General features: G+C 36.2%; 1 protein-coding gene across 1 annotated transcript in view; it reads right to left on the reverse strand.

Moving 5' to 3' along the window:
* The window catches only part of LOC137658248 (uncharacterized), a 100017-nt gene that overhangs the window by 38566 nt on the left and 40804 nt on the right, over positions 1–20647 (reverse strand). Inside the window, exons 6-8 of the mRNA XM_068392926.1 lie at positions 7664–7774; positions 5097–5240; positions 3636–3819 (exon numbers count right to left, since the gene is read on the reverse strand). Of these exons, the coding sequence (XP_068249027.1) occupies positions 3636–3819; positions 5097–5240; positions 7664–7774 (439 nt within the window). The remainder of the gene's footprint in view (positions 1–3635; positions 3820–5096; positions 5241–7663; positions 7775–20647) is intronic.

Raw genomic sequence — 20647 nt, forward strand, 5'->3', positions numbered from 1 at the left:
GATCCCATTATTTGAGGTTGCCCTTATTTGCCGTACAGGGGGCGTGAGTCCGACACGCACCATGCCCGTAAAAGTCCGGGCGGCGGACCAAGCAGAAGGGGCTTTCACATTTCACATAGTCCTCCTGTAAAAGAAAGAGAACATGAGTACATGGAAATAGAGTCATGACTTACATTACTCTTCAATTAAGATTCCTTAAACTAATTCTTAACTTAGAATTGTGTTATGTGAGCTCCGGATAGGTGAGCTAGAAAAGAAGTAGGAAGACACATACTTGTGAATCCCATCCAGCCAGGTACCGCGACCTTTTCTGCTGGCAATTCCTTAAAACCTGAGGTTATAGGAGAGGGAATGGTATCCCTATGGGGAAGCCAGCCTATGCTTCCTTATAAAGGAATTGTCTGCAGGGTAGAGAAGGTCTGAGATCGCTCAGAACTTAGATAAAGGAGGGGAAATGGGATAAACCCCTCAATATTTGGGAAGGTCCCAGTAAGAGACTGCACTGAGAAGCACAGAGTATGCTGGAAAATTGTATGGTATACTCATACAGCTCAGAGACTGTCTTCAGGGTATGAGATAGCAAAGAAGATCAGTCTGGCTATATGGATGTATAGGTCGACTGCCGGCACGGAGCCGGCAGCCGGAGGGAAGGGGTGCTTGTCCCTAGAAGCCGTGTCGCGTTGCCGGCAAGCCGAAGGGCTGGTCCGGCGGGGTGAATCCGTCAAGGCTATGCTCTGAGTAGCAGAGAGGTAGGAAACACTTATAGGGGCGACCGCCGGCAGGGTGGAGAGCTCCGGCAGCCGGCAGGCTGCCGGGGATGGTGGCCCTAACTGGGTACATAAGATGGAAGGTGTCTGAGAAGCCGGAGGCAGTGGCGGTGGTCGCTGGCAGCAGCGGCGGTCGCCGGCAGCGGCGGCGGTCGCCGGCAGCCGGCAGCGGCGGCAGCCTCCGGCAGCCGGCAGGCTAGCGCTATGGATGGTACTCAGACAGGAAGTCCTATGAAGTAGGAAGGTCACCGGGTGTGCTGACGACTAGCGGCGGCAAGGGGCGGCGGCCCCCGGCAGCGTGTTGCCTTAGGTAAACCTGAGATAGGAAGGTCCTATATAGTAGGAAGTTACCTGACGTGCCAGCGGCAGTCGCCGGCAGGCGGCGGCAGTGGACCAGCACCATGATGGAGAGAGAAAGAGAAGAACGGAAGGAGGAAGGGTAATGTCCGATACCCAACCGGCTTTCCTCCGGAAGGAGTGTACTCATGATGGGGGGGGGGACCCTATCATCCCACGGCAGGGAGCCGGCAGACGGCTGGGTGCCCAAAGGAGGATCAGAGAACACTCTAGACATGGGGGGGTAGGGTGATCTCCTGCTGGAAAGGCGGCCGCTAACACAACCCCATAGTTGGACTATGGGAAGTGTAGCAGAGCGGCCACCCAGGCAGGAGAGCGCAGCTTAACCTACCATTCTCCCTGAGGGGGAATTGTAGGACAGCGGACAGGGTGTGAAGGCAAGCTGACACAAAGAATAGAGTGGGGTAGGGGGGGGGTTGAGGGGGCAGAAGGGATCGCGACCCTAAAGCTCCCAGAGGGTGGGGGAATCTCTTTTCTATACTACCCAGGTAGGAGAGAGGCGCTCTCCAACCCTAGGGTAGGTTAGCTCAGAGTAGGAAGAGAACTGGTGTACTGTCCTAAACTATAATAAAAACAGAGACACCCAAAGCCTAACATAAACCAGGAGATCTCCTCCTAGATTAGGTAAGGCTGGGGAAGTATCGCTAGACTACAGGAGGAAGGGACAAGTCCCAACCAAGAGCAGTCTAGGGGGAAAGGGCTAGGCCCCCCCCCCCCCACCTTCAGTTTCAGACGATACCCCAGGGGAAAGACGTTCCTTAGGGGTGGACTGGGATGAACGATAAGTACTCTGGGGTTCTGACCGAAATCCCCCCATACACTATGGGAGGGAAGAGGGAAGAACTACCTAACCTTACCTACCCGAAGTGTTTCGGATAAGGGGCTACGAAAGGCAAGGCTACCCATAGGGGGGTACATAGGGTAAGGGAGATAAGGAAGCATACAAGGATCCCAGCGTTGGGTTAGGTATGGCCTGGTTGGACCAGGCACCGTTCCTTGTATGGTTCCCGAAGGCGAAAATATGTGCAACATGGAATCTTGTATATGTTTGAAAATGCCTAAATCTTCATTAAAATAACACTAGGAACACTCATATGCAGAAGTAAATATGAATACTAGGCTGCGGCCTATGCTAGGCAAAAAGGCTAGTATGGGGTCGACTGGCTAGGAGCGCCGAAGACCACAACGGCATAAATAAACTATTCCTAAATTGAAGATTAAATAACCTAAGATAAATTAGTTATAAGGCCGTGAAGGCTATGCTGGCTAACTAAGCCTATATCTTCATTAACATAACACTAGGAACATTATTATATCATGCAGAAGCAAACATGAACACTGGGCTGTAGCCTATGCTAGGCTGAAAGGTTAGTATGGGGTCGGCTAACTAAGATCGCCGAAGACCACTATCGGCAAAATATAACTTTTTCCTAATAATGAAGACTAAATAACTAAAGATTTATTTATCTCAGATAAAAAGTCGGGGAAGGCTGTTCTGGTTAACTAAATAACGCATGCAAGCGAACAGCAGCGCCGTAAATGGCGACCCAAGGCAAGGCACAGCTAGGCCACAAAACACAAGATTTTAGCGTTAAAAATCGTTACTCGACGGCCAGAGCTTATTTAAACAATACAAGAACCTGGTACTCAACTTTCCAGAAGAAGGCGAAGCAGAAGGCTGAGATATCTTGAAGGATGCACACAAAAAACAGCGATAACTGGGAACAAAACAAAAGGCGTTATGGCTACTAATAGAGGAATGGTGCGGGTGGACGTGACGTCACGCAGCTGCGAGTATCGTAACAGTGACGAAGGGAGAGTATCTTTGGAACGGCACCTCAGTTACCTCCCACATTCACTCGCCACATCTCCCCCTCGAAGCGTAAACGCTAGGTGGGGTGCAGATAGGCATGTGACGTGTTAATGCATGCGTCCCCTGTTGATATACGATATTCTAAAGGGTTAACCCTTAGAATACTCGCTCCAGAAGTTAGAATTCTGTGAAAACCTTTAGTTTAATTCTCTGGGAATATTTTAGTAGTTATATATATCCAAAGGAAGCTACTGAAGGAACCTTCCATCAGGACGACATGGCTTGAGCCCAAAAATAAAAATAATAATGATAATAATGATAATAATAACAACAACAACAATAATATGTAGCTTGACTAGTAATAATAATAATAATAATAATAATAATAATAATAATAATAATAATAATAAATATTCATTTCACTATTGGGCAAAAAAAAAAAAAAATGTGGATACGAATGCTGTCTTATATTATCGAGTTTAGTGAGGGGTGTTATATATCTGTGAGGGTTGTTATATAACTGCTATTGATAGAACGAAATCTAGTTCCAAAAACGGAGTCAATCGAGTCATTTGGATCCTAATCATGAACAAAAGAGTACAGAGCAAATATCACCAATCTGGTATAAAGAAAAAATATCACAATAAAGCATGAAGCGAATAAAGTAAAGAGGTACTTCTACTTCTAGTACAACTAACCTCTGAGCCTTTTAATTTGGACGGGAAGTGTGAAAATAGCAGCTCGATGAGAAGGGGATCTTGGTAAATTAAACCAAAAGACCTCTGATTCCGTGAGTGTGTTCGATCCTCCACCTCCCAGAGCCTCTTGCAATTTGGCCAATTCTGATTCATCTTCTGGGGGGTTGTTGTCTCCCAGAAATTGCTACGATGAAAAACAAATGTTTGTGGGTGTCAAAAACTTAGTACAAGTACACCCACACATACAGTCAGACCTTATCATTTGCCGATTTTCTATTCACGAAATCGATTATTTGCTGAAAGTGCCACGCACTTATATAAAGGAATATTTATGCGTATTAGTTCATAACTATATAACCCCCAATAACTACAAGCTTTGATAAAAAGGGAAAAAAGACATTGTAGTATTACAGAAAGGCTAGAAAATATACCTATTTAACAGTATCAGTCTCAACTTACTCTTCTCTATTATATAACTGGGCTCTGTTTGCTGGGTTCTCTTTGGCGTCATATAACTCAGTAAGTTTATGTTTATAAGCAAAGTTGTATTCACTTATATACTGCATAAAATTATAAATGCACCTCAACGGAAAAAGCTTAAACATCACAGCATACTAAGTTATTCTGTATATCAGAATATAACTGTATAACTGAAAATGCTTTTCTGAATTTGTTGTAATAAAATTATGAATACTTTTACTTTTCTCTTGAGATTGAAATTCATGTAAGGAAATAGGCAGTCCACTATTTACAATTTTTAAGTCTTATCTTGCATATCTGTTACCTAACCGCCTTAAATGATAAGTTATGACTGTACATTTAAGTAACAAGCACTTTTTGTCCATAAATTCCTTTCCGTTTTTCTGGCTAGACCACAACATTAGACTCATAAATGGCTAAGTTTCACAAGAAAGCTTTTTAATATGAACTTTGTGGAAGAAATATTAAAATTGGCTTTAGTGTGTCTTATCACAATCCTTCAGTTTGCATAGTAATGAAGGTTAAACTTAGGTAAAGTAATAAAGAATACCGGAAATGGGATGTAAGTATTAACGTTTGCTAATCACAGAGTTTTATGATTACAAAAATAAGGCTTATTACACGAACAAACAACAGGTGCATGATATGCAAGTAAACCTTGTATATGTATATATATATATATATATATATATATATATATATATATATATATATATATATATATATATATATATATATATATATATATATATACATATTTATATATATATATATATATATATATATATATATATATATATAAATATCAAAGGATTACATTCAAATAAAGGAGGAAAATAAAAGAAAATATAAGCTTTTTGAAAAGGGGGCTTGATTACTTTGAAGAAAGCAGACAATTTTTGATATTAACACCAAAGAAATATGAATAAGTTTAATTTCCAAAACCCTAGCCATTGGTTATACGCGGTTACTATGTATTACCTTGGGGTCGTATGACAGAGGGTCATGCATTCTACGATGAGCAGAGGACGATTTTGACGACCTAGCTGAAGTAGGCTTCGAGGAATGAGGGCTTCCCGAAGACCTTTTCGAAGACCCCGCACGGCTGTCGCTCACTGTCGATATCTATTAGGATTATCATTATGCTTATTTCAACAGAGTTTAATAAGAGCAAATCTGTTAAAAATATTGGAGAGCAAAGTAGGGGGGGCATCAAAGAGAGGTAAAGCATCTTGAAAAAAAAATTTAATAAATGCTTGACCAACAAGGAAAACCGTTTAAAGGTTTAAATGGGGCCCCCCCCCCCATGAATGGCAAAGACAAGGGGCAATGACATTGCCCTATCAAGCAGGACAATGCCCTAGAGACTGACCATATATACATATGATCAGCACCCAAGTCCCCTCTCCAACCAAGCTAGGACCAAGGAGGGCCAAGCAATGGCTGCTGATGACTCAGAAGACAGACCTATAGGCTCCCCAAACCCCCCCCCCCATCCTTAGCTCACAAGGATGGCGAGGTTGCAGCGACCAAAGGAACTAAACAAGTTTGAGCGGGACTCGACCCCAGGCTGGCGATCACTAGTCAGGGACGTTAATAGGCCACCACAATCTATTTGGGTCTTTCTTAGAGGAAGATAGATGTATGTGATATGATGGTGAACATGATGACATACTAAAACGAGAGTGACGATGATGACTATTCCCAAAGGCATCTTTAAGTTATTCTTAAAAGGATGAATAATGTCTTAAGGTTTGTGGTTGGTGCTGATATACAGTTAGATGTAAATTAATCGTTACAGAACAGTGTGTATGAAATGAAAAAGAGACAGGTTTTATTCCTCAAACGTAATTGATAATTCTAAATTATTTTTAGTTGTTCACCACTCCTTTTAAAATCTTCTTTATGAAAGAGCCTTTTGAGTAATCATCACAATGTGAACAATAATATCAATTGCAATAATAAGAATAATTACAATAATAAAAAAAATCCTAATAATAATAATTACTATAATAATAATTACAACAATAATAATTATGATAATAATAAAAAAATAGAATAACAACAACGACGACAACAACAACAACAACAACAACAACAACATTAATAGTAATAATAATAACAATAATAGTAATAATAATACGTTACATTGATAATTACTGCTGCATCAGCTGGGTTTATTTTTTATGATACACTCTCTATGTTTCTTACAGTTTGCATTCCACAAGTAGTGTTTAAAACGTACTTCATACGGGGTAGATATATACACATGGATATTTTTTATTTCACAGAAAGCTGAACACAATAGACAATAATTCAGTAACAGAATTTAAGGGATCCATGGTGAAGCTATTTTACCCATGTATAAACAGCTCAAACAAGACCATTTCTTTATGTTCATTTATCACACTATAGATCAACTGTTCGATAATACTGAAAACTTTTAATATATTTATATCAAACCCTTACTTTGATCACCAACTTGAACCGTTGTTTTTTTATTTACTTTGATCACCAGCATGGATTATTTTTTTTAATAATCTATATATTTTCTAACTGAAACAGTGTGTTTTTGTGTATTACTATGAACCATGCCTCGACCATTTTACCTGTTGATCCATTGCAGTTTCGGATATTTATTTCATATTATGTTTACTGTTTTCTCTGAGATTTAGAAATAATCTACATGGTATAATACTCATCCCATATATCGTAGTTTTCAACACTACCGGCGGATCGCAGTTTTGAAAAGAAAACTATTACAAACTGAAAGTTTTACTAAAAATAAATGCGGTTCATGCATCAGTAAAAGCAATTGCTGCATTAGTGGCGTTAATTTTGTAATGAAAGTTTTCTATTTTTCTTTTTTTCTTCCTTACTACAATTCGCCATTAACTGGGAAAGGGATATATTTCATATGTCAATGCACAATAAAAGTACAGATATTAAGTACAAAATATGTATTGCTGTAAATCACTTTCACAACGGTTGTGTACACTAAATAACGTTCACTTTAAGTACAAAAATATCAAAATCTGTCGAATTAGGTGTAATAAATTTTTGTGCATAAGGTGAACGTTACTTAGTGCGCACAACCATTGTGAAAGTGATTTACAGTAGATACATATTTTGTACTTAATGTCTGTACTTTTATGATGTGTACTGACATATTAAAGAAGAAGAATTGTGAGTGATATGGTCTCTATTACCTTCCTCATGAAATGTCCCTTTCCCAGTTACTGGCGGATTATAGTAATGAAGAGAAAAGGATAAGAACAATAGAAAAAAGTTCATTACAAAATTAACGCCACTGAGGCAGCCATTACTTTTAACAAAACTTGTTTAAAAGAGGGTCTAATCCCAAAATAAACAATTATTATAATAAAACATGTAGCATAGATTTGGCCCTAAACGTAATTCTGTGAGGGAGTTTTTTTTTTCATGCAATAATGATAATACTCCTAAAATAAGACAGAGGTTATTATTACTTTAAAAGTTAATTTCAAAAAAGATAATATTGGAACTCCCACGAGTAACTAGACACTCACTGCAGTCTGTCCAGGATCATCCAGGCCTCCTTCCTCGCCTTTCTTTTTCCCGCCTCTCTTAGACTTCTTTCCGGCCTTTTTCTCGCCACCCAATCCAGAGTCCTCGCTATCCTGCAGGGAATTATTAGAAATCGATATTGATTATTCTGTAGGAATGAATGTCCATCAATAACATATATCTAATAAGAATGAATGAGTGTACCCGGCAGGAATTAAAGAGCTGGAAGGTTTAATCTTCAGGAATGAATGCAAACTTTTTATACATATGTAAGCCTGTTACAGGTGGAAGTTTAAGCTGGAGACAAAGTATTATATGAAACCATAAAGTGAAGGAGGATTGGAGGAGATGCTTTCGAAAGTTAGTTCAAGAAGACGTATCTAGGCAACCAACCCATTAGTTTAAGAAGGATAGTGGTAGGGATGTAGAAGAAAATTCACAAATAGCAGGCAAACATTAGTAAAGCCCCGTTAACATTACTGTTTCTCATGTATTAAGCAATCCACAGCTTCACACTTGGCTGTAAACTTATAATGATTACAGCTTCTCACCACAGGTATAAGCCGTTCGCAATTACAGTTCCACATAGGTGTCAACCTCTCGCACATAAACCTTGATAAATATTCAAGGGTGATTTTATTACTGGTGTTAGCCGGTTTTCATGATAATCTTTGGAGAACCATACAAGTACTATGATAATCATGGAAAATTTATGACAGTTATATATATGGAATCTATATCAAACTTAAGGATAATAATAATAAGAATAGGGAAGTGGGGAATATGGGGAAAGGAAGAGTACCTCTGGATACAATCCAGTTATTTAGCTCAAAGGCAGGTACTCGGGATGGGAAAGATTAAGGAAATAGGGAGAAAGAGAAGTACAGGAGAAGAATAAAAGAGAGGGGCAGACCCTCTTGCGGTATTAAGGAATTGGTATTATTATTTCGAGATGAAACTGAGGAACCAAGACTTGTACAGATCGACTGATTGATACATTACTTGATATTCCAACTATGAAGAATTCATCGCTAATCAATCTATTCATTTAACGCAAACAAAATGTGAAATAAGACAATAAAAAAAATATGAAAAGACAAAAAGGAGGGAAACAATAAAAAAAATATCTACATTGCAAATAAACTTAGGTAAAAGATAAGAAAACAAATGGCTTAATTTCAAATGAGGCAATAAACCCATCACTTGAAACATTGGCGATTCGAGTTAAGAATAGGAATCCTCTTATTGTAACATCTACAACAAAGGGAGAAAGCTAATGTTATTAATATTACTTAAACCTAACCAAATCTAATGTAACTTGACCTGAGCTCTAACCTTGACCTCCTAACATACCAACCCAGTCAAACTTAAAAACAAAAACAAAATCATAAACTTGCTTTTCTATTTAAAAGAAACGCAATTTTCAATGACATGAAAATCTGGAAACTAAATTCATAATACATAATGGAAATTCATTAGAAATCTTATAGCGATATACACATTTCACTGTAAAATATTCTATTTCAACGTTACCTTTTAGATTTAACATTAGGTTAATACTAATAAAAAAAATTAACGAATTTCCAAACTTTTAAACTATTCAATCTTTACTCAGTATAAATCTTCGGATTGTTGCAATCTATTTCAGAAACTATAATATTTCATACAGACAAACTGATTAATATCCATTATCCTTTTGAAAAAGCACAATTTGCCACATACTTGGGCAAAGTTAGATTAAAATGAACTATAAAATAATCTTAATACATTTTTTATTTGAAAACGTTGAATGGCAAAGGTACGATTAGACTAATTAGATAAGCAAATATCAACTGTACCTAAAGCCAATTCAACTCCAACGAAACTGATAAAATGTAACAATATAAAAGTCTTACTAGGCCAGCTGAAGGAAAAAGATCCACAAGAGCTTCTGACCAAGAGTCATTAAGAGGAGGCAAGAAGTTGTAGTAATTTCTCTCAGCATTGACAACAGCAGCTGCTGCTTTATAAAATTTTGACTGCGGTTTCTTCTGATCAATAGGTGGCAGGGTTGATGATAATGGGCTGCTAGCTCTCTCAATGCTGTTCCCTTTCTTACCCTTATTGAGCTTTGGAAAGACCTTATGAACTGCTGCCTTAAGGTTCTTTTTACTCTTTGAATTTGGACCACTTTGAACATTATCTTCCTCACTTTTAGGTTCAGGTTTTCCAGAAACAGTTTGTAGACGGGAGGTCACCTCAAACCAATAGGCAGTGTTGCGTCTCAAAGAAACCAGAATGTCTTCTCTAAGGGCTTTTCTCATGTCCTCTTTCTTTTTGGATCCACTACGTTTTCTCTTCTTTTTCCTCTGAAAAGTACTTTTACTAACAGTAGCCGAGTTCCTCTGGCTGTCTCTTGGGGTGTACAGTTTTAACAGCTCAGCAAAAATATCATCGTCTAATAGATCTGTAGCACTCTCCAGTGGACCATTTCTGGCACTAAGTTCACGCTCTTGTTCTAGCTGCTTTTTCTTTTTTCTGCTAATCCTTCTCTTTCTTATTTGTGGTTTGGGCTTATCATCAGCAAACAGAGATTCGTCTTCTTCCTCTTCATCAGTAGAACAGCCCCTTACTGCTGCTGAGCCGGGTTCCAACTGATTTGCACTTGAGGGGTTAGTTGTTTGAGGTCTGCCAACCCACTGCTTTGTTTTAACTATATTCTTTATGATTGGGTTATGACGGCCAATAAATTTGTTGCCTACAGGAGCTGACTTTGTAGAAAGTGGCCTTGAAGACCATTTATTTGAACCTAAAAGTTTTCTTACAACTGGGTTATGTAAACTGACTTTCATACTCTGAAGTGGATCAGAGTCATCAAGTTCATTTTCTTTCACAGTGCGTGATAAAACATCCTTACCACTCACAATAGAATTTACAGTTGGACCAAACGAGGAATTCTGATTTTTTTCAGCATCTGAATGTCTCTTTGGTGCAAATGTTAAGAAGTCCTTTTCAGAAGACCTTTTTTGCAAGGGAGGAAGACACAGACTTAAATCCATGACATTTACCTTAGGCTCTTTCATCTCATATTTGGCAGAACTTTTTTTATCCTTCTTCCATAGACCAGGTCTTGGTTTTAGGATTATTTTACTTGCCAAAACTTCAAAAGGGGAGAGGGCCTCTTTACCAAAGTTCCTATGCAACGGGTATTTCTGAGGGGGGAGCATGTCAAATTTCAGTGGTGCTGTGATGACACTTGTGGGTAATATTGGAAAGTTCCAACAAGGATGTTCAGCTACAGAATACAAAAGCTTAGATTCCATATACTGCCGCTGCTCTACTGCTAATGGAAGCTCTATTCTATCTTTATTACAATTGCCTATATAGTTATCTTTCCCATCAAGAATATTAATTTTGCAATATTGTTTCTCTAACCCTTCTTTTGATGAATCGTGAATCAATTTTTCCTTCGACTCTGTGAGTTCTTGCTCATCAAAATAGTCTTCACTTTCCTCGGGCGCTTTTTTACTCACAACGATTTTCCACTCATGCAATGGCATTGCCCCAGGCACATTGCCATCGCAAGAACCTTCTTTATTAAGTTCTCCAATGCTCTTCAAGGAATTTTGAAGTAGGTTGTTCAACCTCATGCGTTTGCTGTAATATTTCTGCTCTTTTGGGAACTTTCCAGAGTTGTTCCTACACAAAATCTTCGACTTACGATGATAAATATCTCTGGAACTGATGGATTTTGATTTTTTTTCTGTATGCAGGTGATGTTCCATAAAATCCTGGTTCCTTGTGCTTGATCTCTTCCTCTTACAAGTCTTCGGAGGTAAGAGGAGTCTATGGTATAACCAATTCGACTTCTTCTTCCTCGCTTCTCTTCTTTTCAACCTCGTAGCAATAACTGTACATCTCTTGTGATAGACGAGGCGGCCTGGATGCCTCACGACTTTTCTACTATGGCTGGGTTCAAGGCAGGAGTGAGTTCTGTACCTTATAACCAAACGATCTGACCCTTTCGTACTTAACATTATGGCTTAAAAAGGGCACACTGTTAGTCTTTAATCTGTATTTTCAATATGCTGTATTTCTCTTTTACGCTTTAGGTATATCTTATGAAATTGAAAGCCGTAGATAAACACAGCCCTCCTCTGTTAAATGTGAATAATGTAAGTTATAAATAGGTTTTTTTAAGTAGAGTCTCACGATGTTAAATCTTCCATTTATTACAATTCTGTTTTCTTTAAGCATTCTCAAAATTAGGTTCAAACTTTCATAATTACATTTATGTTTTGTTTAAATCCCAAAAATGACTATTCTATAATTTTCCTCAAATGATCAGGTAATTAGTCATGCAGACTATAACAGCGACGAATACCTTCAACACAACATGTACATTTCTATTATTATCTATCTCGAATCCACTCTTAACTCAACTCTTCATAGACTATATCTAATACCGAAGATCCTTTCCATTCGCTTAATTCATCTTTCTACTTGATAATAAAGATTTTAGAAACTTCAGATTCTGAATATTTTCATTAGATTTTTCAAAGCAGCAATTCATTCTTAGTGATATTTTATACAACTCACAAATAGGGACAGTTTAAAGTTTATTCCCAATACAGTGACCTACAGCTGGAAAATGTTTTGGGTAAATTCATATTTCATGGCTGTGTTTCTTCACATTCAACAGCAAGAGTCTAGAATTCACTAATTCCATTAAGAGATAATTACTAAACATACGACTAAATTCTGAATTAATGAAAAATTTAGCTTTCAAAATTTTTTTCCTTTAAACTATAAATAAGATTTTTTGTTAACGAATGATATATCAACAATTGAGTACTACTTAATACTGTATTAATATGTCAGTTAATCATTACTCATCACAGACTAAATTTTCTCTTTTAACAACAATTTTCTAATTTCAAATCAAATTCACGATATTCTCCCACAACCACACGAAAGGGCATGACGTTCTCTAACTAAAAATGAAAGTTAGTAGCAACCTCGACATTGTCCTTTGTCGGAAGTGCACATTAGAGGGAGCAAGGTGCCTCATGCATGACATTTATGACATACTCTCCACAATCATATTATTACTCACAATCTATGGGGCATCATAAAGAAGGGATAGGAAATGGACACCACGTGATTTTAAAATCATGGGAGCTTTAGAACGAGAGGAAAAAGAAATAATGAATCGGAGATTTTCATTGAAAGTCCACACGCAGCAACTATCAAGATCATATGGGAGGATGGGGTATACGGTAGGGGGCAAGAGGTGTGAATTGTTGACTCTTACAATAACGACCTAGGGGAAGGAAGGCAGGTAGCTGGGATGGGGGAGGAAGTGGGAGGGCCAGGGAGGAGTAGGTGTGGTGGTAAGTTGCTGACTTATCTTATCAGGATAATGACTTTCTCCCTCCCTCCCACCAGTTTTTTTTTTTTTTTTTTTTTTTTTTTTTTTTTTTTTGTGGGGGGTGTTTCCACATATTCAATAGAATTAGAGTTAAAAGGCAGGCCATATGGATGATGGATTATATTTCACCCATAATGAAAATTACTGTTTGGTAAATCATTGGCAGATTTTTAGTATAGTTGATTTTTTTGTAAAATATCAAGCTTTCAATCAGTAACGTAATGGAATATGAGAGAGAGAGAGAGAGAGAGAGAGAGAGAGAGAGAGAGAGAGAGAGAGAGAGAGAGAGAGAGATTTATAAATAAAAGTAGATGGGTGCAACTCGGGACGGTTATCATGTTTAGAACGTGTAGTTTCCCTCGTTTAACTTTTAAAATTTCTTTTTAAGAAGAGCTAGTGGGTCACCTGATCTACAAAAATTTTGATTGGAAGAATTTCAAATAAAAAACATATAATAAAGTTATATATATATATATATATATATATATATATATATATATATATATATATATATATATATATACAGACAAATATATATATGTAATATATTTATTTATCTATATATATACATATATATATATATGCATATATATATATATATATATATATATATATATATATATATATATATATATGTGTGTGTGTGTGTGTGTGTGTAGAAAATCCAACTGACATTCACAATTATTTGCTTCCATTCTTGTAAAAAAGTGTTTTTTTTTCCCATCAATCCCAGAAATTTTAACTTGGATATGTGAATTATTCTAGGAACAATTTACTCCCCCGTCAAAAATAACTATTCAACGCGTACTGAAATAAACGTTTGCTGTGGCTTTTCTATGGCAGATATCAACATGAAGATTGATATGGAAAAAATAAATATCCATCCCATATATTCCTGAAAATTAGATATGTGAAGATTTCATTTGAATATGTGAATTATTCTAGGAACAATTTACTCCTCGCCAAAAATAACCATTCAACCTATACCAAAATAAACGTTTGCTATGGTTTTTCTATGGCAGATATCAGTATGAAAACTGGTATGGACAAAGTAAATATTCGTCCCGTAAATCACAGAAAATTTCATTTAGACATGTGAAGTAATCTACGAGTAATTTACGGCGCTGCTGAAAATTGGTCTCCCGCGGATATGGAAAATGGCTACTGTGATTTTTTTATGGCAAGTATCAATACGAAAATTGATATGAACGTATTTCACATAACACCCATCAAACCCTGTGAAAATGATTTGGATACCTATGAAACTCTAGGAGTAGTTTGCTCCTCCTCACTGAATTTTTAGCTAAAAGTCGTCACTTACGAACAGAAAGTAACAGCCAGGGCATGCTATAGCAGGTATAAACATGAAAATTGGCAGGAACAAAGCTTATATATATATCTAAATAATCACTTAAAATTTCACTTGAATACATTTATATGTATAGGAGTTATTGACTCTGTTGTTGAAAATATCAGCTGCCCCCCTACCCCCCCCCCCCCACCTCCGCTCCGAAATCTATGGTTAAGGTATGATTGGGCTACGGGTTGACTGGGCTATTGGTTGGGTCAAGGGACTGGGTGAGATTCGTTCTTGACAGTAACATTTTTACATTAGTTCAGATTTTTAGAAATATAGAATAAAAAACACATGTGAAGATTTTATAGAGAGAGAGAGAGAGAGAGAGAGAGAGAGAGAGAGAGAGAGAGAGAGAGAGAGAGAGAGAGAGAGAGATGATTTTAACTGATTTATTTGTTAAAAAAAATGATTAGACAAGCGCGTTATGTCGCCTGTAACAACTGATTAGTATTAAAGGAATTGTTTGTCTGAATTGGCATTTTGGATGGCGATGACAAATTTACTTCGACAAGTAGTGTCTTACTCTCCTTCCCCTTTGTGTCTAGATTTGTTCTCATAATAGTGAGGTTTTGAAAACAGGATGATGATCTTAGCATATTCGATACATACCCAAAATCCAAAATATCTTTGATGGATCACAGTAATGATTTATATCTCATGTGTCTGTAGTTTGCTTGTGTAAAATTGTACACACACATACTTGAAAATACATATAAATATACTAAATATAGATGCATATTAAGAAAAATTACTATAATAATGCTGATAACTTTATATATGTGATATCTTTAATTTCGAAAGGTCCCTATTCGAAACGACAAGTTTCCAAAATAAAAATGAGCATCATAAGTTCTTATATTCTTATTAAAGTTGTGACTTTCCTCACACCCGCCAGCTTTTACCATATACTGTACTGTGTACACACACACACACACACACACACACACACACACACACACATATATATATATGTATATATATATATATATATATATACACACACATATATATATATATATATATATATATATATATATATATATATATATATATATATATATATATGATAATAATGTTTACGTAGAAAGAACGAAGGATACCATATGCTTTCAGGAGTGAATACAATCATATTCAGTTATCCTCGCACTTTTTTTTTGAATAATGACGAAATACCGTGTCTTGAAAAAATGCGGTAAAGATTTGCACACAATTTCTGTAAATAAAGAAAAACCGAACATATTGGTTTACACGGCCTATGTCAATGACATTGTTTATTTGCTTCGGTTTGTTAGCTAATTATCATAATTATCCAGGAAATTACATGGGAATTTAGAAAAAAATTTACCAAAGCTGGGTCTCTTGTCTGGCAACAAATGGTTAGATTTTGCAAAGATCCAGCTTTAGATTATTCTCCCCCCATTCCCAGCCTCCGCAACAGTCTGTCTATCTATTGGAATCCTTTAGGAAGGATGTTGAAATTGTTGCACGATTTAAGCTGAATTTAGATAGGGACCTTTTATAACATTTGGTCTACTTAGACCTTCAAATTGCCTTATTTCCAATTCTGTTATCCTATATCACAGTTTTGGAGTATAATTTACACTTTTTAGAAAAGATTTGCAGTATCCGCTATTTTCCCTAACGGAGCCCTCTTACTTATAATAATAATAATAATAATAATAATAATAATAATAATAATAATAATAATAATAATAATAATAATAATAATAATAATAATAATAATAATAATAACAATGGTACACGTTATGCCAAAGTAAAAGGGAATTGTCAGGTTAATGCAAAAAACATTCACAAGAATATAGGTAATATACAAGAGACAAGAATTGCGACAATAATGAATATTATGATAAAACTGGGAATGCGTCAAGAAGGATTCTACCTATTAAACAAACATTATATAATCAGATATCAATTTATCACCAATAATTTTTCTGGAATAGCCACGAGAGCAGGAACCACGATAAAGAATAAGACAAAAAACCCTACAAATAAAGAAGAATTTCACGCATTTAAAGATATAAAACAGGATGTCCAAGTTTGCAGAATAACAAAAGAAAGCAAAGCAGAAAGTTCAGAAGATGATTCATAAGATGAAGACATTACACCCGGAGATGACCTTAATTCGGACTCACCCATTTCCCCCCTCATACCATATGAGCAGTTTGTAAGAAACACAGCAGCATTTCACAAACAGACACACACACATACAAAGAAGAAGAAGAAAAAAAAAAGCTTCCCAGATTTTTCCAATTATCCCATTTTATAAAGCATACTACGCCAGTATTATTATTAATATTACTAGTGAACGTGACTTCTCAAAAATTGGCAGCCAAATATATAGGTAGATATGAGCACACATACAGATTCAACCTTTCCCACTCCCTCCCCTTTCCTAACTAAAGAACTTCAGTGGTAACCCCTCTCAGCAAGATATGACTACTCTCTCTCCATTCTACTCGAGGGATGAGGGATATATATATATATATATATATATATATATATATATATATATATATATATATGTATCTCCAGGCATTTGCTTTTTATTATATAAGGGAGGATCATTATTACTATTACTAGCCAGGAATACCAAAAATACTTAAAATTAATAACCCACTGTAACTCCATTGCATTCAACTCTGCATAAAATGAAATAATTCAAGAAAACGTGAAGTTCTGGCAAACAAATAAATGTGAGTTATGAAATATACACAAAAAAGAAGACCCAGACATAATATGACCGTGGTATGGTGCAAAACTAGGAAATGGTTGGGTATAATAAGCCTAGATACATGCAAAACTTAGCTGAATCAAGAATAAAACTAAACATAAAATAATAGATGACTTTTCAGATGACGTTTTTTTACCCTCTAAATTCAAATTCCACACAAAAGATTGAACGCTACAGCTTAAAAACCACCAAGGAGACATACTTCCCACTTCCAGAGATATTAAAGTTAATTAACAGGGAAGAACAAACCTATCTCATTGCGGATCTAAATGCCAGACACCAATTAACTAAGTCAATATAAACCTATATCATTACTGTAATACTATTGTACGCAACCCGTCAAAAATGACGGCTATTTTAGATAGATATACATACAACCCCTTCTCACCAGCATATGACTGCTCTCTCTATAGCCAACCTAAAGAGAGGTGGACAGTTGAGCGTGACCAATTGCACACAGACACACACATATACAAACACACACAACCACACACACACACACACACACACACACACACACACACACATATATATATATATATATATATATATATATATATATATATATATATATATATAGACACTTGCTCTTTATTATATAAGGAAGATGTTAATATGAAGATGATAGTAAGAGAAATTGTATTTCATCTGTATAAAATTGTGGCTAAACCACACTTTATATTGGTCTTATAAATACTTATCTTTCTAGACTATTATCTACCATGATTAGCTAGCTAACTGACCTCATTCTTCATTCACCCATCTTCCCTGTCAGCTTAAAAGAAAGGACTAAAAATAAAGAAAAAACTGAATTAAGAACATCCCGTCCATTAGGAGGAGGTTCTACTGTATATATACCTTCGAAATATAGCACAGTATAACCCCTTTCCTCTTGTTTTCCTCTTTAAATCTGGGCATAACGTTGCAGATTCATCGGCCACTTTATTCAAGGAAACATATCCCTCTGAAGACAAGATATGCTATATGCACGTACTGAAGACTGAAATATTGAGCTTAAGCACTGAGGACTAAGAGGCCATTCATTTGCAGTATTATGTATAAGTGAAGAGGTTGGACAGCAAGATGGAAGAAAAGAAGCAAGATCAGAGGTATGGCTTAAGGCTAAAACGTAAGTACAGCTAGGACACGAAAAGGTGCTGCAAAGACTCCTTAAGTAACATCTACAGCACACAGCTTGAGGTGGACTGAAAGCGCTATCCCCTAAGGGAGTGTGTGCTCAATGTAAATATGGATTTCGCCTATCTAAGGAATAGAGAAGGATTTATCATGAAGAAAAGTCCATTTAATTTTGCCAATCAACATAAACACCCTGAATAAATAAGTGTGGCTTTTATTTATTTTCTATGGAAGCCTGAAACTTGAATAATAATAATAATAATAATAATAATAATAATAATAATAATAATAATAATAATAATAATAATAATAATAATAATAATAATAATAATAATAATAACTACAGAATTAATTAATGATTTGAATTCAGTTACTTGATGAATATAATATTATACCTCTTTCATAGAAATGGCCGTTTTCCTGACAAATAGAAAGAAAAATAATGTTAGATAGGAAGTCTCATTCAAGTTTTAATTAAATGCAGTTTCTACTAATATTTCCACATCTGCTACTTTTATCATTTATCATTATTATTATTATGAACTACTACTACTACTACTACTACTACTACTAGTAGTAGTAGTAGTAGTAGTATTATGAGGTGGATGTTACTCATATTTCTTAAAGGACAGATCAACCTTTTGACCCATTACTGTTGGACATTAAACACTTGAGTATAATTCCCTCCGCAAATAATCAAATAACAATATACTCAATAGTAATACAGAAATAAAGATATGAGCGAAAATCAGATTCTTAGAGCAAAACATTGACGAAATAACATCTGCTAAAGTCAGGAAATATCCTAAGACAACAATGATTAAAACTACGATATTTTACCACTCAACCTTATAGATTTGTCTTTTCAATACTCTGATTACAATTTAAATTTTGTTTTATCGAAGGTTTCTTAAAAGGATAAGAAAAAAATGTCGGCTCTGAAAACAATACAATTAAAGAAATAAATGGTGGGATTACGAGGAAAAATATGTTTGTCCACCATGAAATTCTCTTTTTCATCATGTGCCAATTTTCTATATTACAGTTGTCATTTTATGATGGGGAACATAAGCAATCTTTTTTTTTATCGTCTATTTTTATCTAAACAGCGAGTAAAATCTATCTATCATATACCACTGATTAGCAGCATTATTTAAGTACCTAACTCACTATTTTCTATTATAAAAACCGTCAAAAGAAATGTAAAGTTGAAAATATCTAAAACAAGATTCCCAAATGTCAGAAAATATATAAAGTAAAGGAAACAAACGTGATTTATTGTAGGCCTATAACTCAATGAAGGAAACCTGAACGAATCACTACTCTAATATGTGGCAGACAACAAATAGATAATAAATCACTTAGAATAAATCAGCCCTTCCATCCCCCCCCCCCCTCTCTCTCTCTCTCTCTCTCTCTCTCTCTCTCTCTCTCTCTCTCTACTCTTACCATCAAATCAGTTTGATAGCACACATTCATATTTCAACAGCTGAATAGCAGACCAACCTCACATGGAGAATGTACCGCTTGTGTATCATACCCGTTCGTATATTGTAATGGTATTTCTTATTTTTTTTGTATATTGTTGTTATTGCTCTCCCCTCTCGCTGATAATTGTTCATTTCTGTATTTTCCTGCACCATTGTGTTTGAATTTTGTGCCATTCTTGACTGGAATGGATTGTATAAATACTCAAGCTCCGACTAAGTGAAAGCTCAGCTGCATTCACGAGAGTCTCTCAGTTACAACCTAACTGCTCGCCAGTACATTGGTGACCACAGGAGTGTTCAACTACCTCCCGTGCCTTACTCTTTGATGATGCAAACCTCAAACACTGACTCTGCTATTAACTGCTGAATAGCAGACTAACATCACGTGGAGAATGTACCGCTTGTGTATCATACCCGTTCGTACATTGTAATGGTATTTCTTATTTTTTGTATATTGTTGTTATTGCTCTCCCCTCTCGCTGATAACTGTTCATTTCTGTATTTTCCTGCACGGCTGTGTTTGAACTTTTGTGCCATTCTTGACTGGAACGGATTGTATAAATACTCAAGCTCCGACCAAATAAAAGCTCAGCTGCATTCACGAGAGTCTCTCAGTTACAACCTAACTGCTCGCCAGTACATTGGTGACCACAGGAGTGTTCAACTACCTCCCGTGCCTTACTCTTTGATGATGCAAACCTCAAACACTGACTCTGCTATCAACTGCTGAATAGCAGACCAACCTCACATGGAGAATGTACCGCTTGTGTATCATACCCGTTCGTACATTGTAATGGTATTTGTTATATTTTGTATATTGTTGTTATTGCTCTCCCCTCT

The sequence above is a fragment of the Palaemon carinicauda genome, chromosome 19 (genome assembly GCF_036898095.1).
Source record: "Palaemon carinicauda isolate YSFRI2023 chromosome 19, ASM3689809v2, whole genome shotgun sequence".
Taxonomy (NCBI): domain Eukaryota; kingdom Metazoa; phylum Arthropoda; class Malacostraca; order Decapoda; family Palaemonidae; genus Palaemon; species Palaemon carinicauda.